The sequence below is a fragment of the Mauremys mutica genome, chromosome 1, assembly GCF_020497125.1.
Source record: "Mauremys mutica isolate MM-2020 ecotype Southern chromosome 1, ASM2049712v1, whole genome shotgun sequence".
NCBI lineage: Eukaryota > Metazoa > Chordata > Testudines > Geoemydidae > Mauremys > Mauremys mutica.
Window position 1 is genome coordinate 175,774,229 of NC_059072.1, and position 19,961 is coordinate 175,794,189.

Below are 19,961 nucleotides of genomic sequence, written 5' to 3' on the forward strand. Positions count from 1 at the left end.
AAGCAGGACCAATCCCCAACTAATAGTTACCTAACTGCGAGGCTGACTAAAATCCAGCTGTAAATTGCTGAGAGCTGTTTGTCTCTTTTCATTGTTTTCCTGCCAGTTCTGTGATTAGTGATTTTTTTTTCATTCAGTCCATATACCTGTATGTTAAGCCAAGTACAGGATTAATACTCTGATTATAATGTATTCTATATCTAGACTACAGAGAAAAGGAAGGTGCATTGGAAATGCATTGAACATATTGTATTTATGAAAGAAGCCTACTGATAATAATGAATAATTGTTTTCCTGTTTTTACAGCTTGCAGGCCAGGATTCTATAAAGCATTTGCTGGGAATATAAAGTGTTCCAAGTGCCCTCCACACAGTTTAACCTATGTAGAAGCAACTTCTGTCTGTCAGTGTGAAAAAGGTTACTTCAGAGCTGAGAAAGATCCACCAACTATGGCATGTACCAGTAAGTTTGATCTGTACCAGTGTTTGAAATTCCCCTCATTTTCATCTTCTTTATTTTCACATAATAAAGATGGCATCTCTGCATGCCAATATTGTGCTCTATCCCTCTAAAAGAAAACAAAGGAAAATGTTTTCCTTAATTACAAATCAAACAGCAGTTTTCTCTTTAGTCTTAATGCGCCTAAAAATTATTGAAAAAAGGTTCCCAGCTTAGGGAACATTTTTTTTGTTTGTTGGTTGGTTTGTTGTGGGGTTTTTTTTTAAAGAAAAATTACAGAATATGTAATTTCTTCCCACAGACAACAAGGTTGATGTTTGAGTAGCAATATATATTTCATCTATTAAAAATAGCTTTGTACAAAAATCCTCAAAACACTGAGGACACATATAAAGTTGAAGACAAAACTGGTAGTACTTACTCCTTTCTTTCCTCTGGCTTAAATAAAAAATAACTATCAAACAAACATCATCTGACACATAAAAGCTTAACTATCCAAAAAATCCTAAAATGAAGAGGGGAAGGGAAGATGCATTCAGTCACACACAGGTAGAATTAAACCCTGTAGCATTTCCACTTCTTTCAAAAGACAGTTAGATCTTTTTATATAGTTGTGATAATGAAAATTATTTAAACTTTTCAAAATTTAAACAAAATCCTGTAATGTCTGACAGGAAACAAAACTGATTCATGAAAATCTACAGGCTGAAATTCTGACTACAGAAAGACATTTTTCTTCTCATTGGATCAATTTGCTCATGTCTGGAGACAATGTTAAAATATAAATTTTCCTTGTCAGTTAATAAAATAGTTCCCCTGGATTTTCATTGTTGGTTCATTATTCACTGACATTAATTTGTTGGTCCCAAAGTAACAATATCTGTTCCATCTGAGAGCATAGAACCAGCATCAGGAGCACACTATTTAGGTATAAAATATTATTACTTTACTTAATGAAGACAAGTCTGGCTTGACTTGGCAAAATTTTCTAAGACCTCAAGTCTTCTGTGAAGAAATGCCTTATCTCTGTTTAATACCCGGTAATGATCTGATTCTTTCAAATTGTGTTTGTGTTATAATCAACTTGTCATTAAGATAATTCTGTGAATTTTCAGCACACTGAACATTAGATGTACAAGAAGCCTACATTATTTTTTTTAAACTCACAAAGCTAGAGCTGTTTTGCAAACATCAAACAAGTTAGCATTCAGTTATTATGAAATAGAATCATTTAAGTATAAATAAACTTTAATGTATTGAAGAGAGAGGAGAGAGAGAGAAATGGCTGAGTTTTGAATGTTGTTGCATTCTTATCAATTAAAAACATTTTTGGATATATTGAGTTGAAATCAGTTATGTCGGAGCCAGAAATTAATGAAGAAGAGAAAAATTTTGATATTATCTGCATATAAGAGAGGGTCAAAGTTAAAGAGGACAAAGACAGAACTGAGAACAGAAGGTGTCTAATGGTCGAGGAATATCCATTACCAGTAAGAAGAGTATGATTAGTTAGACAATGGAGAATGTAATAAAGCAATATGCTTGATATTTCGGCATGCTATGCCAGATGATCAAGAAAAATGTCATGTTTGATTATATTAAATGGCCACTATGTACATAAAGTCTAACATATCACTAGAGTGTGATTAGAATTTTTTTTTTCCAAGTTCAAGGGCATTTATGCTTAAATTAAGTATCTGAGTCTGAACGCATCTCTTATTATGCTATGCTTACATAATTTGAAATACAGCAAACTGCATCACCGCTCACAAAAAACAACCCAAACAATATTCTTTATATTAATACTTGTTAATAATAATGTAGGAAACCACCATTATCTTGAAGATGCCAAATAAAAACAAAACAAATCCTTTTTTTTATTTTATAGTGCCTATACTCTTAATTATATATGTATTTAGTTACTATTTATCTTCCATCTCTGACCCATTCTATTGTATATAATAATACTTTGTACAGACAATAATGCTTTTCATTCATGGACCTCAAAAGCACTTCAAAAACTTGAATTAATGAAGATACACAATATCCTTATGATATGGGTATCATTCCCATTTTACAGATAGGTAAACAGAGTCATAGAGGTTAGAGGAAGAATAAGTGGCAGGGAGAGGAATAGAACCTAGAATTCTTAGCACACAGTCCCTTGCTCTAATCATTAGGCAACACTTCCTTTCTGGTTTGTAAATTGAATTTGGCACTCAGTATCAAGTTACACTATTTCATAGAATATCAGGGTTGGAAGGGACCTCGGGAGGTCATCTAGTCCAACCCCCTGCTCAAAGCAGGACCAATCCCCAAGTAAATCATCCCAGCCAGGGCTTTGTCAGGCCTGACCTTAAAAACCTCTAAGGAAGGAGATTCCACCACCTCCCTAGGTAACCCATTCCGTGCATATTTAAATGTATGTATTAGTTATTATAGTGATGGGCTTAAGGCACAAAATTCAGATCCCAATTCTGAGCATTTAAAAAATCTCAGGGTGAAATCCTGTCTGCCAATGGGAGTTTTGCTGGTGACTTCAGTGGGGCCAGGACTTCACACTGAATGTATTCAGATCAGATATGGTGTTCAGTTTAGGGCCAAGACCCATCTTTAGTTGTGGACAAACAGGCTGATCTTCTGAATTGGCTGATACTGGGGAGGGGAAACACTTTCTTCTGAATACTATTTGGTCCTAATTCCAGTTATTCTCTCTTATTTGGTCTATGGGCCTATTTGCCCTGTCTCTTTCAGCAAACTGTTTTACACCCAGCTGGACCCCTTCCTCTTCCCTTTCTTCCCAGCTGTGTTCCTTCTAAGCTGTGCACTCGCACAGCTGTCCAGGAGTGAATGAAGTGAAATGCACTTGATTAGCAAAGCTGTGCACAGCGGCATGTATTGAAGTGTCCCTCCCCACACTGTTCTGCAGCTGCATTGCTCCTGCCCTCTGCCTAGTATTGCCAGGCGTCCGGTTTTCGACCAGAATGTCCAGTTGAAAGGGGACCCTGGCTGCTCCAGTCGGCATCACTGACCAGGCCATTAAAAGTCCAGTCAGCAGCACAGTGGGGGCCTGTGGCTAAGGCAGGCTCCCTGCCTGCCCTAGTTCTGCACGGTTCTGCCGGGTCCCTGCAGCCTCTAGGCCAGTGGTGGGCAGCCTGTGGGCCGCATGTGGCCCATCAGGGCAATCCGCTGGCAGACTGCAGAACAGTGTTTAGATTGACTCTCCGCAGGCACAGCTGCCCGCAACTCCCAGTGGCTGTGGTTTGCCGTTCCCGGCCAATGGGAGCTGCAGGAAGCGGCGGCCAGCACATCCCTGCAGCCCGTGGCCTCAGGTTGCCCACCACTGCCCTAGGTGCTGGGCCAACTAGGGACTGGGAGGCTCCGTGCACTGCCCCAGCCCCGAGTGCCATTTCCGTAGCTCCCATTGGCCAGGAACCGTGACCAATGGGAGCTGCGGGGGGGGCAGCACCAGTGGGTGCGAAGGCAGCACGCACCCTGCAGAACCCCCTGGCCGCCCATGTGCCTAGAGGCTGCCGGGACCTGGCAGATGCTTCCTTAGAGCTGCGGTAAGCACCACTGGGACCCCACACCCCTTTCTGCACCCCAACCCCCTTGCCTGGAGTCTCCTCCCACTGCCCAAATCCCTCATCCCCAGCCCTACCCCTGAGTCCAGAACCCGAGCTATAGCCCTCACCTGCTCCCATACCCTAACCCCCTGCCCCCCAAACTCCTGATCCCCATCCCCACACCCAGCCCTCCCCCCCGCACACCAACCCCACGGCCCAACCTGGAGTCCCCTCCCGCACCCCAAACCCCTCATCCCCAGCCCCACCCCAGAGCCCCCACCCCCAGCCAGAGCCCTCACCCCCCACATCCCAATCCCCTGCCCTAGCCTGGAGCCCCCTCTTACACCCCAAACCCCTCATCTCTAGCCCCACACCAGAGCCTTCATCCCTAGTCCAGAGCCCATACCCCGTACTCCATCTCAACCCCCTGCCCCAGCCTGGTGAAAGTGAGTGAGTGGGGAGGAGCAAGCAGGGGGCATGGTCTTGGAGAATGGCGGGGCATGGCGGGGCAAGGGACCGGGCAGGTGTGTTCAGTTTTGTGTGATTAGAAAGTTGCCATCCCCACCTCTGCCTTGGAGCCCCTCGCCAGCTGCTCCTGGGACCCTCCTGCTTGGTCTACAGAGCGGGGAAAAGAAGTATCCACCTCCCCCCTGCCCCCTGTACTCCGCCTCTGCACAGCGGGGGAGGGGGACGTGGCTCAGGAGTGCCTTAAAGAGACAGCACATGGTCTCTCATAGACTTCCCCAGCAGCTAGAACACACACACACTCTGTCTCCATCTCTCTCACACACATACACTGTGTCTCTGTCTCTTTCATACTCACCTCCCAACACATACTTGTGGTGGTGGTGGTGGTGTTACTACTTCTTGGTACTTCCTGCAATGCACATATATTCTCTGTAATTGTATTCTTATGCTTAAATTTAATTCTCTGAGTAGTGAGTTCTAAAATGCCTAACCTGTCCTGGCTGAAGTAATTATCCCTATGGTAACTTTTAAAAAATATATATTATCTAGTTTTTTTGTTTCTACTGTTGGCACACATCTGCACATTACCTCGATATTGGTGCACATAACAAAACTCATTCCACACATGGATGGAAAAATTTAGAGGGAACATTGCTTCCCAGTAGGCCCTGCATTTCCCCCAAGAAACTGTAATGTGATCAGGGCCCAAGTCAGAATCTTCTGGGGAGGTGAGTACCTCGGCTACTCTCTCTCTTCCATTCGCCCCAGTACTGCAGCATCAGATCAGGAAAACTCTCCTTATCCCACTGCTACTGCTTCCTGGGGACAGAAATGCCAAAAGATGCCCCATGGTTGTGCATGGAGTATTCCATTGCTATTAATTCTGCAGCTGAACTTGAATGGCCAAATATTGCACACATTCATGCTGTCTGACTATTTATAATTGGTGCTTACTGTTAACAAGTCTATTTTCTAGCCAGTTACCAGTGATATTTGAGATACCATATTTTCCCCCTTACATTTCTGCTGTCTTTGATTTGCTCCTCCCTAGCAGTTATGCACAAAGGAATGCAATTCACTTCATCCTCTTAGAGCCTGAGTATTAGAGATCTCTGCAGAGCTATTATGAGGTGAAATCCACTCCACTTTACAACCCAGTATCATGGTGTGGGGTACTGTCCAGGCCCACTGCATTCCTCATGTGGCTGATGATCCAGACTGCATACTGGAATAGCTTCTGCAAGCAACCCTCCACATGAGTAGCACGGGGTATTGTGACCACAATCAATCGTTGTAAATTCAGATCTATGGCTCCCACCTGTATCCTTCTGTGCCAGTCTGGCGTGGCTGGTGCAGAGACCCATGCTGCCCTTTGTGATGTTTACATGATTCAGCAGTTTTTGTTCACTTTCGTGATGCGTTTCACACAAACAGAAGTAGGACAGTATTTTCTTATGAAGAAAATCTGATATTTAGTATTAACAATAATTAACTTTATTGTTCATAATCAGAACAGTCATGATGTTTGCTGAAAGGAGAGGGTGAAATAAATCCTTCATTTTCACCAATTCATTTATTTCCCATAAAAAAAAACCACATAGTATAAGGAAATCCCTAAGAGCTTTGCACACAGATGTCTGCATAAGGGTTATTGCTGCCAAGTTTTTTCAAGGTGTCAAATAATCTTTGTATAATTTATAAATGATAACAAAGCAATCAGACCACATTCATAAAAGCCCAGTGACACATAATTTAGCTGAATGTGAGGATTAGAATTAATTGTCTCTTTTTGTTCCAATTTCTAAATCTTAGTAAATGATTCACTGCATGTCATTACAGCTTAATATTTGCATGAAATCACAGTTTAGCTGGCATAATTTAACGGCAATTAAAAAGCTATTTAATCGTCATGCAAATTGGCATGAGGGCCCTTGAGTATGAAGGGTGTCTGTTTTTTCTTCAGTATCTGCAGGCGGACAGTTATATACTTTCAGACACCCCCAACATAAATGATAACATTCTTCCTATTCATGGAAATATGAATACTCAATAATTCATGTTTTCTATTATAATTAAGTAAAAGCCCCAAACCCTGAATATATCACTTCCTAGTACAAAATTACAACAAAACAACAACAAATGTCAATAGTTTTATCTACAATATTCATTGCTGTACTGATATCATCTATAGAGAATGACAGAAATCTGGCAGAAATTTAACAGAGATAAAGCCAAAAAAATATGACAGCCATGCTCTTGATACTTGGATCTACTTTAATTACTTTGTCTTGACCTGCCAAATCCAGTCAAGTACTGCATTGGAACTGAACTATGATGATAATCATCATAATATTTATCTCTTACATAGTGCTAAATTCAACCCACTTTACAAACATTGGCTCCAGTCCTTCAAACAATTACACATGCTTAGCTATAAATGCATGAATATTTATATTGATATTCATGGGTATAAAGTTAAACATATGTGTAAGCATGATCAGGGCTACTAAGGGCTACTAAGACTGATCCTGTGTTCTTTGCACACCTAAAACTCTCCATTGACCTAAACAATGGGAATTTGTTAGGTCCATTAATTATTTAATCCTCACAACGTCTCCCAGATAAGTAGGCATAAATTATTCCAATTTTTCAGATGGCCAAATACATACAGCAAATGTAAGGCTTCAAAAATCTTTAGAAGTGTTTGTTAATTTTGGGTGCCTCCATTTTAAGTCTCCCAAATTTAGACACCTGGACCCTGATTTTGAAAGATTCTTGAACATGCACAGGTCCCCAGTCACTGCATTTGAAATTGTGGGATCAGCACATCTGTCTCAAGCCGAGGATCCTAAAACTGAGGCACACAAAATTAGTGGCCACTTTTAGAAAATTGGGTTGAAGTTAACATTCCCAAGGTTACAGATGCAGTCAGTCTATCGCTAAGTAGTCTGAAGGATGAAAACACTGGCAAACTGTTGGTTAATGTGATTTCATGTTGTGGTAAATTGTATTTATAAATATTTTTAATTAAATAGTTTCAGTTTTGCAGTATTAGACATATTTCAGCGTCACATTTATGAACCAGGAAACAATTATTTAAAGTTAAGTTAAAAAGAATAAAGAAGGCAAAATACAAAAATAACTGCTGAAACTGAGAAGAAGTATTTTATCTGTTCATTTTCACCATGAATGAGCCATAATATTTCTAACCCTTAGCCTAATGGTAGAACCAGGCTTCTAAATTGTCCCCTGGTACCTATGCTAGTAACTGATTCCTGCTGATGAAAGGTGTCTGGCTGCTGAACTCAACATTCTATATAGGCAGAGAGTACCCACAATCACCCATTCAAAAATATTCTTGTCCACTAAAAAACAACCCTATTTAATTTGCATGTGTTCCAAATTTAGCAACCAATTTATCACCACCATGAATACAAAACTCATCTTAGTAAAACCACATTTTTTACTTTTAACCACATTTTTTACTTTTAACCAGTTACAAATAAATACCTGTAATAAAATAGCCACTCAGTTACTTAACTGTATTTCTGAGAAAGCCACAACATTTATGGTCAGAATTCACATAATCTCTCACATCATTAAGTATAAAAACATTTTTAGCTGTGCCTCACTTAGAGAGAGCTCCAAACTGCAAGTACGTGCAGGAAAAACTATATTTTTTCCAACTTTTACTGCCCAGGTTGTTGACAAACACATAAGGCGACTTACAAACTATCCCACAACAAGATAAAATACTTGTAAAGAATGCATAAATCAATGCATTGTATATCAACCCTCTCTGATTAAATATTATTCCAGTAACTATATAATCAGCCTCTTTTATTTATTCTTCCCTAGAGAAACCAGCAATCCCTACTGAACACAAACGTTCTCTTAATATTCAGGTCAGGCTCTTTTAAATAGTCCTTTAACCTCAGATTGAGACATGTACATTTCAAGATTACTCCTTGACATGCCAAAAAACTGAAGAAAAAATACTGGTCAGGGGAACAAAACTTTAACTAAATATACCCTATAACATGCTGTCAGTGATAGCCATACCCACCATATTCCCAATCCAAGCAGTCATTATGCATGCTAGATACCATATTTAAAGCAAACATTTAGATCACAAACAAGTCGTTGTTAGAATTGAATTTATTAATATGGTACTACTGGGATGCATAATTTAGTACCTTACAGACAAGTTAAGAAGACACAGAATCTGTTTCAAAGTACTTTCAGTCTATGGCCACAAGAGTGCAATGAGCTTTGTGTGGATGGGCCCCAATGACTGTGTATCCCTATTGGAGTTATTTGGGTCCTGTGTGGATGTGGGGCCCAACTACTCAGAGCTCATTGCAGGATCAGACCATAAAGCCCCTTATCCTGCAAACAATTACACATGTGAATGTCATTGCACATGTGAGTAGTCCCATTGGAATCAGTGGAACTATTTGCATACATAAAGTAATTTTTGAACAGAGGTTTGCAGAATCAGAATTAGAAGGATAACATAAGAAAGGCAGACAGGGCAAAGTGGGTCTGGGGAGGAGGAATGAGAAAAGGAAACATTGGTCCCGTATACAGTGTAATTCCAACTGTTTTGGGACTCTGGTTATCAAAAGAAAAGTAGAAAGAGATTAATTATTGGTAGAACATTAGTTACAAATAACATTGTTAAAGCTAAGATTAGTACTGTAATGCCTGAAAAAAATAAAAGCATGAAGTATGAGGTTACGGGTGGTCGAAGGTAAGAAAAGTACCTTAGTTAATATGTGACCTTTTAAAATCAAACTATTAATCTTTTCTCCTATTTTCTTAATTTTATGTATGTGTGTGTATATGCATGTTAAGGACATGCATGTGTAGCTAGTTGCTTTGATATACTGAAATAGTGCCATACTTCAGTTTGAATCAATGGAAAGCTATTTTATTACTAGCAAACTAAATTCATATCATTTTGACAAACCAGCCTATAACAGTATTATGATGTTGATAAGTACCATATCTGTGACGTTACTGCTTGCTACAGTGTACATGCTTTAGTACTTGATATATAATCATTTTGTGCACTTTTTGGCTTTGGAGTGGGATAGCAGTTATTGTTATGTTGTTCAGGCAGTGAGAGTAATCTCTTTATTCCACTAGGTATACTCAAATAAAGGACTAAAAGTCAGAGGAAAACAGAGTTGTGTGTTTCGACCTAGTGGAAAGAAAACAACTGTAATTTGTGAGATAACTTATTGATGTGAATGTGGAGACCCTGAGACCCGTATGCCATAGTGTGGGTAAATGCAGATGCCACAACTTTAAAAAAAATTAATAAATGGGGAACCACTAACCGGCAAGACTGTTCCAATGCAGCTTTCAAGTGGGAACCGAGGGCCCCAGGTTCTATAAACGTGAGGGTGGGTATGAGGGCAGTGCCCAAGCTCCCTGGCTAGAAGCCAAAGCTGAAACTATTCTTGTCTTCCACACAGAGTATTGGAGAGATGAGAGGAGGGGAGCCCCCAAACTGCACAGGAAGTGGGGACATACCCCATTACTGTTCAGTTCAGGTCTCTGGGCCTATGCCAAGCAGTCCATTGGAGAACAGACACTTCACATTAGACTCTTTTAAACTCCCAAAACTGGACCTCCAAGATGATGGAAGGTAAAAAAATCCACATAGCAGTTTGACAATATTGCCATGCAGGAAAGATCCCTTCCAGATCCCAAAGTTTGGCAATCAGCCTGACCTTTGTTATCAGAAGAGATCCAGCTCAGTAGATAAGGTTTGTTTAGGCTTGGGCTGCAACAGAGTCCAGAATGGCTGCTCGCCAGTAGCAAGATCAGGCAGTAGCCACCCCACTCCGCCGACCCTGGCAGATGAGAGCCAATCAGCTGGCCACTCATGGGTCCACTGTCCAATGGCAGCAGAAGTTAGCAAACAGTCATCATTACCTGGATGCCATGTGAGAGAGCCTTTCCCGTCACATGCGGGAGTGGGAGAGAAGGGGCAGAGGGAGTGAAAAAGTATCAGCATCCTTCTCTTCCTCATATGTACAAGCTGCAGGGAGAGGGAGGGGAAACCAGGGGAAGTGTGTTTTAGCAATCTCCCAGCTGCCCCCACTTGGGATCTCCCCCTCCCCCTCTACAGCCAAAGAGAAGGCAGAAGACACACCACAGCTAGTAAGGTGAGCTTTTATGCTTTAAAACACTATCTAATAACATCAAATGTTTCATAAAATATAAGGTATAGCAGTCTCCATGAGAAAGTGAACATCTCCAAAAAGTTACCATATCTCTCAATATCCGAGAGATACTGTGATTATTTCCCACTGTTAATATAGAGAAATACTGCTTTATCTCACATTCAGTATTGTGGTAGCTGTTGATAAATTCTGATTTTTTTTTAGCTGTGACACTGTAGTCATGTTTCTCTATTAAAATGAACATTAATTATCATTCTTCTGTCTGAGTCTGTATATGTGGGTTCATATATCATTTTGTGCATTTTTATAAGTAAAATATCAGCTTGTTTTCTGATGGTGTGTTTTATGTAAATATTCAGAGGCATCTTTAAAAAACAGCAGAATTTTAATAATCCAGATTTATCTCAATCTTCAGATGAACATCTTATCAAAAATGCTGGAGGAGTTGATTTTATAAGCCATTACTTTTGCATTCTGTCAAACAGTTTCAGTTCTAAAAATTAAATTGGAGCATCAGGCCTACAACAGATTTACATATCTTACAAAAACATTTACATCTATGGTGTTGAATCATCAGTAAATAGTATTTATTTACAACATTTTATTTCATCCGTAAGGTATAGGAGCCTGATTTATAAATGAGGATTTGAAGCTCTGAAATAATAGAGTCTTATATAGCATATTCTTGTTTCTAAGGTCAAAAATTCCATTTACGTGCTTTCCTTGGGCACAGGAACTGGCCCCCATGTTGTAAATTGCAGGAGACAAGGCTTTAAAAAAAATCTTGAGTTTTTTTTAAATGCCTGGTTCTTTGATTTTTTTAATTGACTAAAAATTGTTCTAAAGGAGAATATAATATTTGAATTCTTGGGCCTCTTGCCATGGAATCTGTGTGCCATTCAATGTGTCACATGCAATATATTTTATTTTAGATTTATACAGAATGGTTTATAAATGTACAGTAGGGTCTTTACATCTGCTTCATGATTTCTAAAGCAATAAAATGCTTTGTCTCTACTCAAAGTTTAAACGATATCTCATCAAAACTTTGTAGTCACGATTCACTGGCAGGTTGTATAAATCATGAAAAGCTATAGAAGTGTAACTTTGGGGAATGTGGAATGATAAATCATAAGTTATCTGTAAACTTCTCAAAGCCTTGCCAACCATTCACTATTCAACCAAGTGCACACTGATTTTATTTTGAGAACTGTGAATATAATGCTTAGTCAACTCCTGGGGGAAAAAAAGATTGTTGGAGGAGTTATACACACCTCTGACATATTTTAGGAGCTAGACTGTGAGGCTTTGCTTTTTGACAGGTCTCCATTTCTTATTCTGAATTCTTTTGTGAGCATGTTTTGTGTTGTATGAGAAATTAGCTTTGGAAAGCTCATTCCACTAAGTGATTCACTGAAATACAATCAGATTAAAGAGATAGGGAGTTTAATTATCAAGATTCTCATAACAGGTATAATTTCTGCCTTTTCTTCCATCCCCTATGCTGTCCTTGGCTATAAATATTTAGGCGATGGGCTTCTGTCATGATTTTATATCTGTCTCTATGGGTAGGTCTACACTATGTCAGTCCCCTGTTCGTGTACACATATTCACACTAGTTCTCATCAAGCTAGTGTGAGTATAAATAGCAGTGTAGCCACGGTCACATGGGTAGTGGCAGCAGAGGCACGGCTGAGTCATGCCAAGTACATACCTGCCAGCTTTGCTCTACTGTGCCTCTGTTGCCACTACCCATGCTACTGTGGCTGTACTGCTATTTATACTCGTGCTAGGTCAATGACAGCTGGCGCGAGTGTATGTACACAATCAGGGAAATCACAACCCTACTTCATAGTGTAGACCAGGGGTTCTCAAACTTCATTGCACCACGATCCTTCTGACAACAAAAATTACTTCACGACCCCGGGGGGAGGACCGAAGCCTGAGCCTGGCTGAGGGCCACTGCCCCAGGTCGGGGGGCCAAAGCCCGAGCCCGAGCCCCACAGCTCAGAGCAGGGGGTCCAAAGCTGAAGCTCAAGTGCTTCAGCCCCAGGCAGGGAGCCAGCAACCTGAGTCCTGCGATCCAGAGATGAAGCCCTCAGGCTTTGGCTTCAACCCTGGGCAGTGGGGCTCGGGCTTCAGCACCAGGCCCCAGCAAGTCTAAGCCAGCCCTGATGACTCCATTCAAAGGGGATTGCGACCCACTTTGGGGTCCTGACCCACAGTTTGAGAACTGCTAGTGTAGACATTGCCTCAAGTTTGGTACCTAAGGAGTTTGAGTGATTTGCCTAAGATCACAGTAGCAGAGTTCAGTTCATGCTGGTCATGTGGAGAAAAATGCATGGTCCATTTGCAGTGGATCATTTTGCAAGTTCACTACAAGGTCACATGGGGTTTTGGGTTCTACACAACTCAGAATCTCCATTAAAATAACTTTCACTTTTTCTCCAACTAGGATGCATCTTTTCTTCCTTCATCATTTGTCCACCAAATCTGACCTTATTTGTCATCATGGGGAAGTAGGTGCTGATGACGTGACTCCTGGTCTATCGTGTGCTACTCGCTCTATGATCTTCCCCAAAGTGGTTAAGAAGCATTTTTTTCTGCTTCTGTACCTCCATCTTTTTGTTCTTCCCCATTCAATTCAAGGTCTTATGAGGTGTTAAGTGGGAAGAAAAAAAAATGTGTCCCTGTCACGAGGCAAGTGCACCCCATCCCTTCTTGGGACAGGGTGGGGGTAATGATGGCCCCACGGCTGAGTCTACACAACCATCACTTGTCTTGGGATAGCTTGGCCTAGTTTAAAAGTCAATATGATGGCCCTCTCTCAGGGATGTGTGGCCTAGTGACCAGAGCCAATAAGAAGGGTTGTACAGCCTAGTGGCCAGGGTCAGTAGCACTGCCCTGTTCAGCAGGGCTGCATGGCCCAATGAGCAGAGTCAGTATAATAGCCCTCTTCAGTAGGGCTGTTTGGCCTGGCGACTGGTCAGGGGAGTGGGCCACTGCCTGGGGGGAGGGGTGGCTGGGTAAGGGGACCCAGGCCTTCGCTGCTTCACTGGGTCCCAGCTCAGGGCCCTGTCATTGGCAGGTATGCCTGCCACTGGGTCATCAGGGAATCCGCCCAAAACATGCTGACCCCATGTGGCACAATAACTAGTCCCCCTGAGCTACTTTCGACTCTGTTCCTGATGCAGTGGCTCCAAGGTCTCTGGGCTCCTCCCCTTGGGCGTCCTCCGGAGTCTCAGTGTCCCTGGCTTCTGCCATCTGGGACTTTCACAGTTCCCAGGTTAGAGCTTGCATCATGTGTCCTCCCTCCTTCGCAGTCAGTCCTGAATGAGCCAAGCTGCTCCCTTTTATATCTAGTCTCCAGTCGGAGCATACCCCACCAAGGCTGCGGGGGCATGGCCTCCTCGTCCCAGAGAGTGGAGTTAACCCCCACAGTACCAGTGCGGGTCAAGTGTGCCCCATCACAGTCCCCTACCACTAACACTCCCTTTCCCAACTAACTTTACTACTGAATCAGCTGTAGCGAAATCCTATAATATTTAGCAGGGTAGTTAAAAACCTCCCTTGGGGTTTCTGAGCAACCATGCCCTAGAGTTTGAGACATCATAGCTATCGTGTTTGCTTGGAAAACTTAGGTCTTCCGAGTTACTGCACTAAGGATTCGAGTGCCTCTCTGCAGCCAGTTCAGTAGATAAATGGTTTACAGATGTAGTGATGTCTTTCATGGCTGTATCAAGGATCAGAGATCAGAAATGAAACCAGCGAGGCATCAGCCTTTTCTAGGTGCTGGTGGCATTCCTAAAGACCATGGTTGGCAGAGAGGCTTTTTAGATCCCCCTGAAGATTTTGGGAAGAGGCCAGGAAAATTCCACCTAGACTTGGGCATTATAGTTTCCTCCTGCTCCTGTCTATCCCATCCTAAGACATCTAAGACAAGGTTAGGTGGTTTCCTGGGGCAATAAGGGGAGAGAGCCAGCTGTTTGGGGGGGAGGAGGTGGGTTTCTGTGGGAGGCAAAGGAGCCATGAAAATACCTTGAGGCCAAATTCCTAGAGCTTTCTTGAATCTGGGCTGAACTTAGTGGTTTGCAAAGTAACACAACCCTACCGTGATTTTTGACCTCTAGTCACTACAACACAATATTGTCATGCCAAAATTAGGAACCCAAATAAGTGACCTGGCCTTAAGAGTTGCCACTGAACACCTGGAACTCCCACTGAGGTGAAAGGGAGCTCCAAGGGCTCAGCACCTCTGAAAATCAGACCGTTTTTATTTATGTGCCTTTTATGATGTTAGGCACCTAACTTTAGATGCCCTCGTTTGCAAATGTTGATCTACCTTTAAAATTACAGTCCACGATTCTCTTGGCTTCCATTTCTATATTAATCACTAGACAGCTCTGACGGTTCCTTTATGTCTTACTGGACAGCAGAATGGTGATCAGGAAACTGAATAATAATGTACGTTTATAACAATAATAATGGACCTTCACTTGCAGTAACACCAATTTATAACAGAATCCTGTCAGGCCGCACAAATTAAATGGGTTCTGGACAGGTTCATAATTTGGATGGAAGATCATCATCATCATCATAATAGTGTTGTTGATGGGTCAGCAGATGACATAATTTCCTCTGAATCATTACTGAATAGTATCCCAGAGTGATACTAGTAAGCCCTTTGAGCCTCGATGGAGCTGCCATCTTTTGGATGAGTTGTAGAATGACAGCAGTTCAGATATTGGAAAAAACTCTGTTTAGTTTCTCTCTCTCTGTCTTTTCTCTGTTCGAGCAGAATGATTCCCTATTGTACATTTACTATTTTTAAAATTTATTCATTTAAAATCTTCTAGAATAGCAAAACAGATTTAAAAGGCATCCTAAAAAGCCTACCATAATAGAAATAAAATAAACAAAATATATTTTGGGGGCAAAAAATCTATGCCTACTTCTCACTCGCCCAGTGGGTATTTAGCATGCAATTTTTGTTTTGTCAGGCCTAGTTTTTGAATGTCCCAAATAGTGGGATATTTTTAATGTTTATCTTAAATATCTCTTAATTTCACCCAATACATTTTTATATAATTTTATATGATCTCAGATAATTATTTTCCCTCCTTAATATTTAACTTTCAAATATTTTAAATGTTTAGATATTTTAGACTGCGCCCTTCTACTTGTCACTAACCCAAATTATACATATTTAACTCTTTTAGTTTGTCATTATAAATCTCAAGCTCTCTGTTTTCCCAAACTACACAGTAAGGATAGTTTAACTGTTTTCTTTTTCTCTAGGGCCACCTTCTGCTCCACGGAATGTGATTTTTAATATTAATGAAACAGCTCTTATGTTGGAATGGAGCCCACCTAGTGACACGGGGGGGAGAAAAGATCTCACCTACAGTGTCAGCTGCAAGAAATGTGGATCAGACACCAGCCAATGTGAGATATGCGGTGGAGGTATCCGTTTCATCCCGAGACATACAGGCCTGATTAACTCATCTGTGACTGTGCTTGATTTTGTGTCTCATGTGAACTACACCTTTGAAATAGAAGCCATGAATGGAGTCTCTGAGCTGAGTTTCTCCCCCAAGCCATTCACAGCTATCACAGTTACCACAGATCAAGATGGTAAGTTTTGTTGTTATGCATCAATTACTGCCTGTACAGTTTGCATATATTAGTTGTAGCACCTGTTTTAATGATATCCAATTAGATGAGTAAGTTTTGCAAATTATTAGAAGTTGCTAAATGCCTTTTGTGGGGGTTTTCAGCACTTACAGTTCCCATTCATTGATAGCACTGAGCACCTCTCATGACTAGTTCTTATGGCACCAATATATAAAAGCACATAAGCACATGTTTCAGTGCTGTGGATTTAAGTATATACTTAAAATTAAGTATATTTGAAAACAGTGGGATTGGCTAACTGAGAAATGGCTTTATTTAGGAAAAGGGATAAAGAATTATGTTGAAAGGCTAACTTTTCTTTGATTACCAGGAGTAGCAGGAGGATGTGGAAAACCTATATGAATCCATTTTATGGAGAGCCTAGGAATAGGGGATTGTCAGAGTCTTTAAACTATTGAAGTATACAGATTAATCAGTTATTTTATTGACATGCTGTAGTTCCAGGGTTATGGATATACAGATCTGTCGCATCTTAGGCGCATTTAACATATGCAATTTCAGCTTTACGCAGTTGGCAAAAACAAGAAAAAAACAAAAAAAAAAGAGAAAAATAACAATTTAAATACTGTTTCTGTAGTGTGGGCGATTTCGCCCGCCATTACACTCAATGTAATTTTGACTATACACAATTTTCACTTTATGCGCTGTCTGTGTAACGTAACCCCAGCGTAAGATGACACAGACCTGTAGTCAAATGAAATACGCATTTTAAAATATTAGAACTTAACACTACTTATACACTGATTTCAAGTATTTCACATTTCAGAAGGGTGAAAAGAAAATAAACTGAAATTTACTTTAATGATCTGGCCAAGTTTCCCAATACTTGATTCAGTATGCTACAGTTTAGAAGATTTCTACATGTGTGTGAAAGAGAGAGCGAGCTTTAAACTGCTGGGTTTGGGGATTTTGTTGTTTTGGATGTGGGTTCTGTTTTGGTAGCTAAATTTCTGTTGTGGATGGATTTTTATGGGAAACATGATAAACTAGAAGAATTCCTGTATCTTTTATTTCTATTTGTGTTTTCTCTCTATACTGGAGCCTATAGAAATGCCTACTATGACAGCAAACAGCACCATGTGTTACCAACAATATAATCTATATTGGTGTTCTCTCCTGGCTTGAGGTGTTGTAGATCAAAAGGTTGCTTCAAAATTATTCCATGCTGACATTTGTTCCAGAAATGTATTTTCACCTGCTGTGCTGTGACATTGCAACTGTAGCTGAAGTTCTTAATGTAAAGCCTCAGGTAGTGGAGTATTTAATAATCAGTTTGTCAACCTTTTCTTAGTAAAAGCCCTAATGTTTGTGAGGACCTCATCATGCCTTCTAGTTGTATTCAGCCACTTAATTCCTGCATAGGTCAGCCTTTCAAATTCTGGGATAAGTAGCTTTGTTGATGGGTGAGTAATTACTTGTTTTTGTTTACACTTGGGCAGACAAAAACTGACAAACCACTGTGTTAGAAAATGGTCATGAAAATTGACCACAAAACCCACAAAATCTATTGCCCCCCTTAACATGATTATGGTAATTAAAAAAAAAGCTAAAGATATAACATGCTAATAGTATATTTTTTGTTTTGAGAACTGTCTGGAGCCCTCACAAGCTTTGTATCACTTTCTTAATCTGCATCCCTTTTGAAAACTCCTACCCATTCTTCTTCGAGTGGTTGTTCATATCCATTCCAAGCAGGTGTGTGCACGCCGCGTGCACGCCAGCCAGAAGATTTTCCCCTAGCAGCATCCATAGGGTTGGCCTCAGCGCCCCCTGGAGTGGCGCCACTACGGTGCCCTATAGAGGGGCCCGCCGACCCTCCACCCCCTCAGTTCCTTCTTACCACCGGTGACGGCTAACTGGAACCTTGCTCACTGATAGCAAGTTTAGCAGTGTCCCGTTGTTAGTGTATATAGTTTAGTTTTAGTTTGGATCAGTAGTTGTTAGCTGTTGGGGGGGCTCCCTCCAACGTACTCGTTGCCCCGCTGGGGCATGCCCGGGTCCCCGGGGTTTAAACTCTGCAAGGACTGTGGGAAGTTTATGCCAAAGAGTGACCTGCACTCTGCCTGCTTGAGGTGCCTCGGAGAGAGACACCAAAGAGACTGGCACAGTATCTGCAGGGGCTTCCATCCCAGGACTCTTAAGGACAGAGAGCAGAGACTTAGAGTGCTCCTAGACTCATAGACTTTAAGGTCAGAAGGGACCATTATGATCATCTAGTCTGACCTCCTGCACAATGCAGGCCACAGAATCTTACCCATCCACTTCTATAACAAACCCCTAACCTATGTCTGAGTTATTGAAGTCTTCAAATTGTGGTTTGAAGACCTCAAGCTGCAGAGAATCCTCCAGCAAGTGGCCCATGCCCCATGCTGCAGAGGAAGGCAAAAAACCTCCAGGGCCTCTGCCAATCTGCCCCGGAGGAAAATTCCTTCCCAACCCCAAATATGGCGATCAGTTAAACCCTGAGCATGTGGGCAAGACTCACCTGCCAGCACCCAGGAAAGAATTCTCTGCAGTAACTCAGATCCCAAACCATCTAACATCCCATCACAGACCACTGGGCATACTTACCTGCTGATAATCAAAGATCAGTTGCCAAAATTAATTGCCAAAATTAGGCTATCCCATCATACCATCCCTTCCATAAACTTATCAAGCTTAGTCTTGCGGCCACCCTCCAACCCCGAGCCGGCTGATCTGGCGTCCAGCACATCATCTTCGGTGCGTAGCGCCCCGGCACTGGCATCAGGACTTGGGGCCCAGCCCAAAGCCTCCAAACCCCGGAACCGGAGGGAGTCGGTCATAGGAAGTCGGCCTCCGTGCGGCACTGCTCACCCTCTCCGGTGCCCGCAAAAAAGAAGAGGCCTGTGAGGGAACGATCACCCCGCCAGGACCTTAAGAGGCCGACGTCGTCCACGAGTACAAGTGGACAGGCTGGGCCACAGCCTCATCTTCCTGCTGCTCTGTCGTCTCCCGCACCAGAGAGAGGGCGGTCGAGTCCGGACCGGACAAGATCCCCAAACCTCAGTGGGGACGTGCATCTCCCTTCGACGCCGTAGGCGTTCGAGGCGGCCTCCGACCTGTTGAGCCTCCCAGTGCTGGCCTCCCCGCACCGCCGCAGGGAGCTGCCAACCGTGTCCCGTGGCCCAACCCCCAGTACAATCATGGGGCAAGCCGGCCATGATGTCGCCTCACTCCCCGCCCCGCAGCACCCGGGCGGCACTGGGGCAGAGGGAGAGTTCCCCACCCCTGCGGCACCGCTCCCTAGTGACAGTGGGTACCGCTCCCCCCAGGTCTTCCTACTTGGAGACCTTGGACTCAGAGGCAGAGTCCTACCGCTCCAGCATATCACGGAGCAGGAGATCAGCTTCGCGGGCGAGCCAGCAACCGTACCCGCCGCAGTGGCAGGAGCAATGGCAACCGCCCTCTCAGTGGCCATTCTGGACCCCCTGGGCCTACCACCAATCGGTGGGTCAGGTGTTTGGTCCTCGCTCCAGGTCCGCTTCTATCTCCTCGACATCGGTGGCCCCAGCACAGTTGCCTCCTCCACTGGCACCATTGCCTGGCAGGGGTGTGC

General features: G+C 42.4%; 1 protein-coding gene across 1 annotated transcript in view; it reads left to right on the forward strand.

Annotated features, from left to right (window-relative positions):
- Positions 1-331: 331 nt before the first annotated feature.
- The window catches only part of LOC123361801 (ephrin type-A receptor 6), a 394,507-nt gene continuing 374,877 nt past the window's right edge, over positions 332-19,961 (forward strand). Inside the window, exons 1-2 of the mRNA XM_045001949.1 lie at positions 332-462; positions 15,989-16,324. Coding sequence (XP_044857884.1) covers positions 450-462; positions 15,989-16,324 — 349 coding nt within the window. The 5' untranslated portion in view covers positions 332-449. The remainder of the gene's footprint in view (positions 463-15,988; positions 16,325-19,961) is intronic.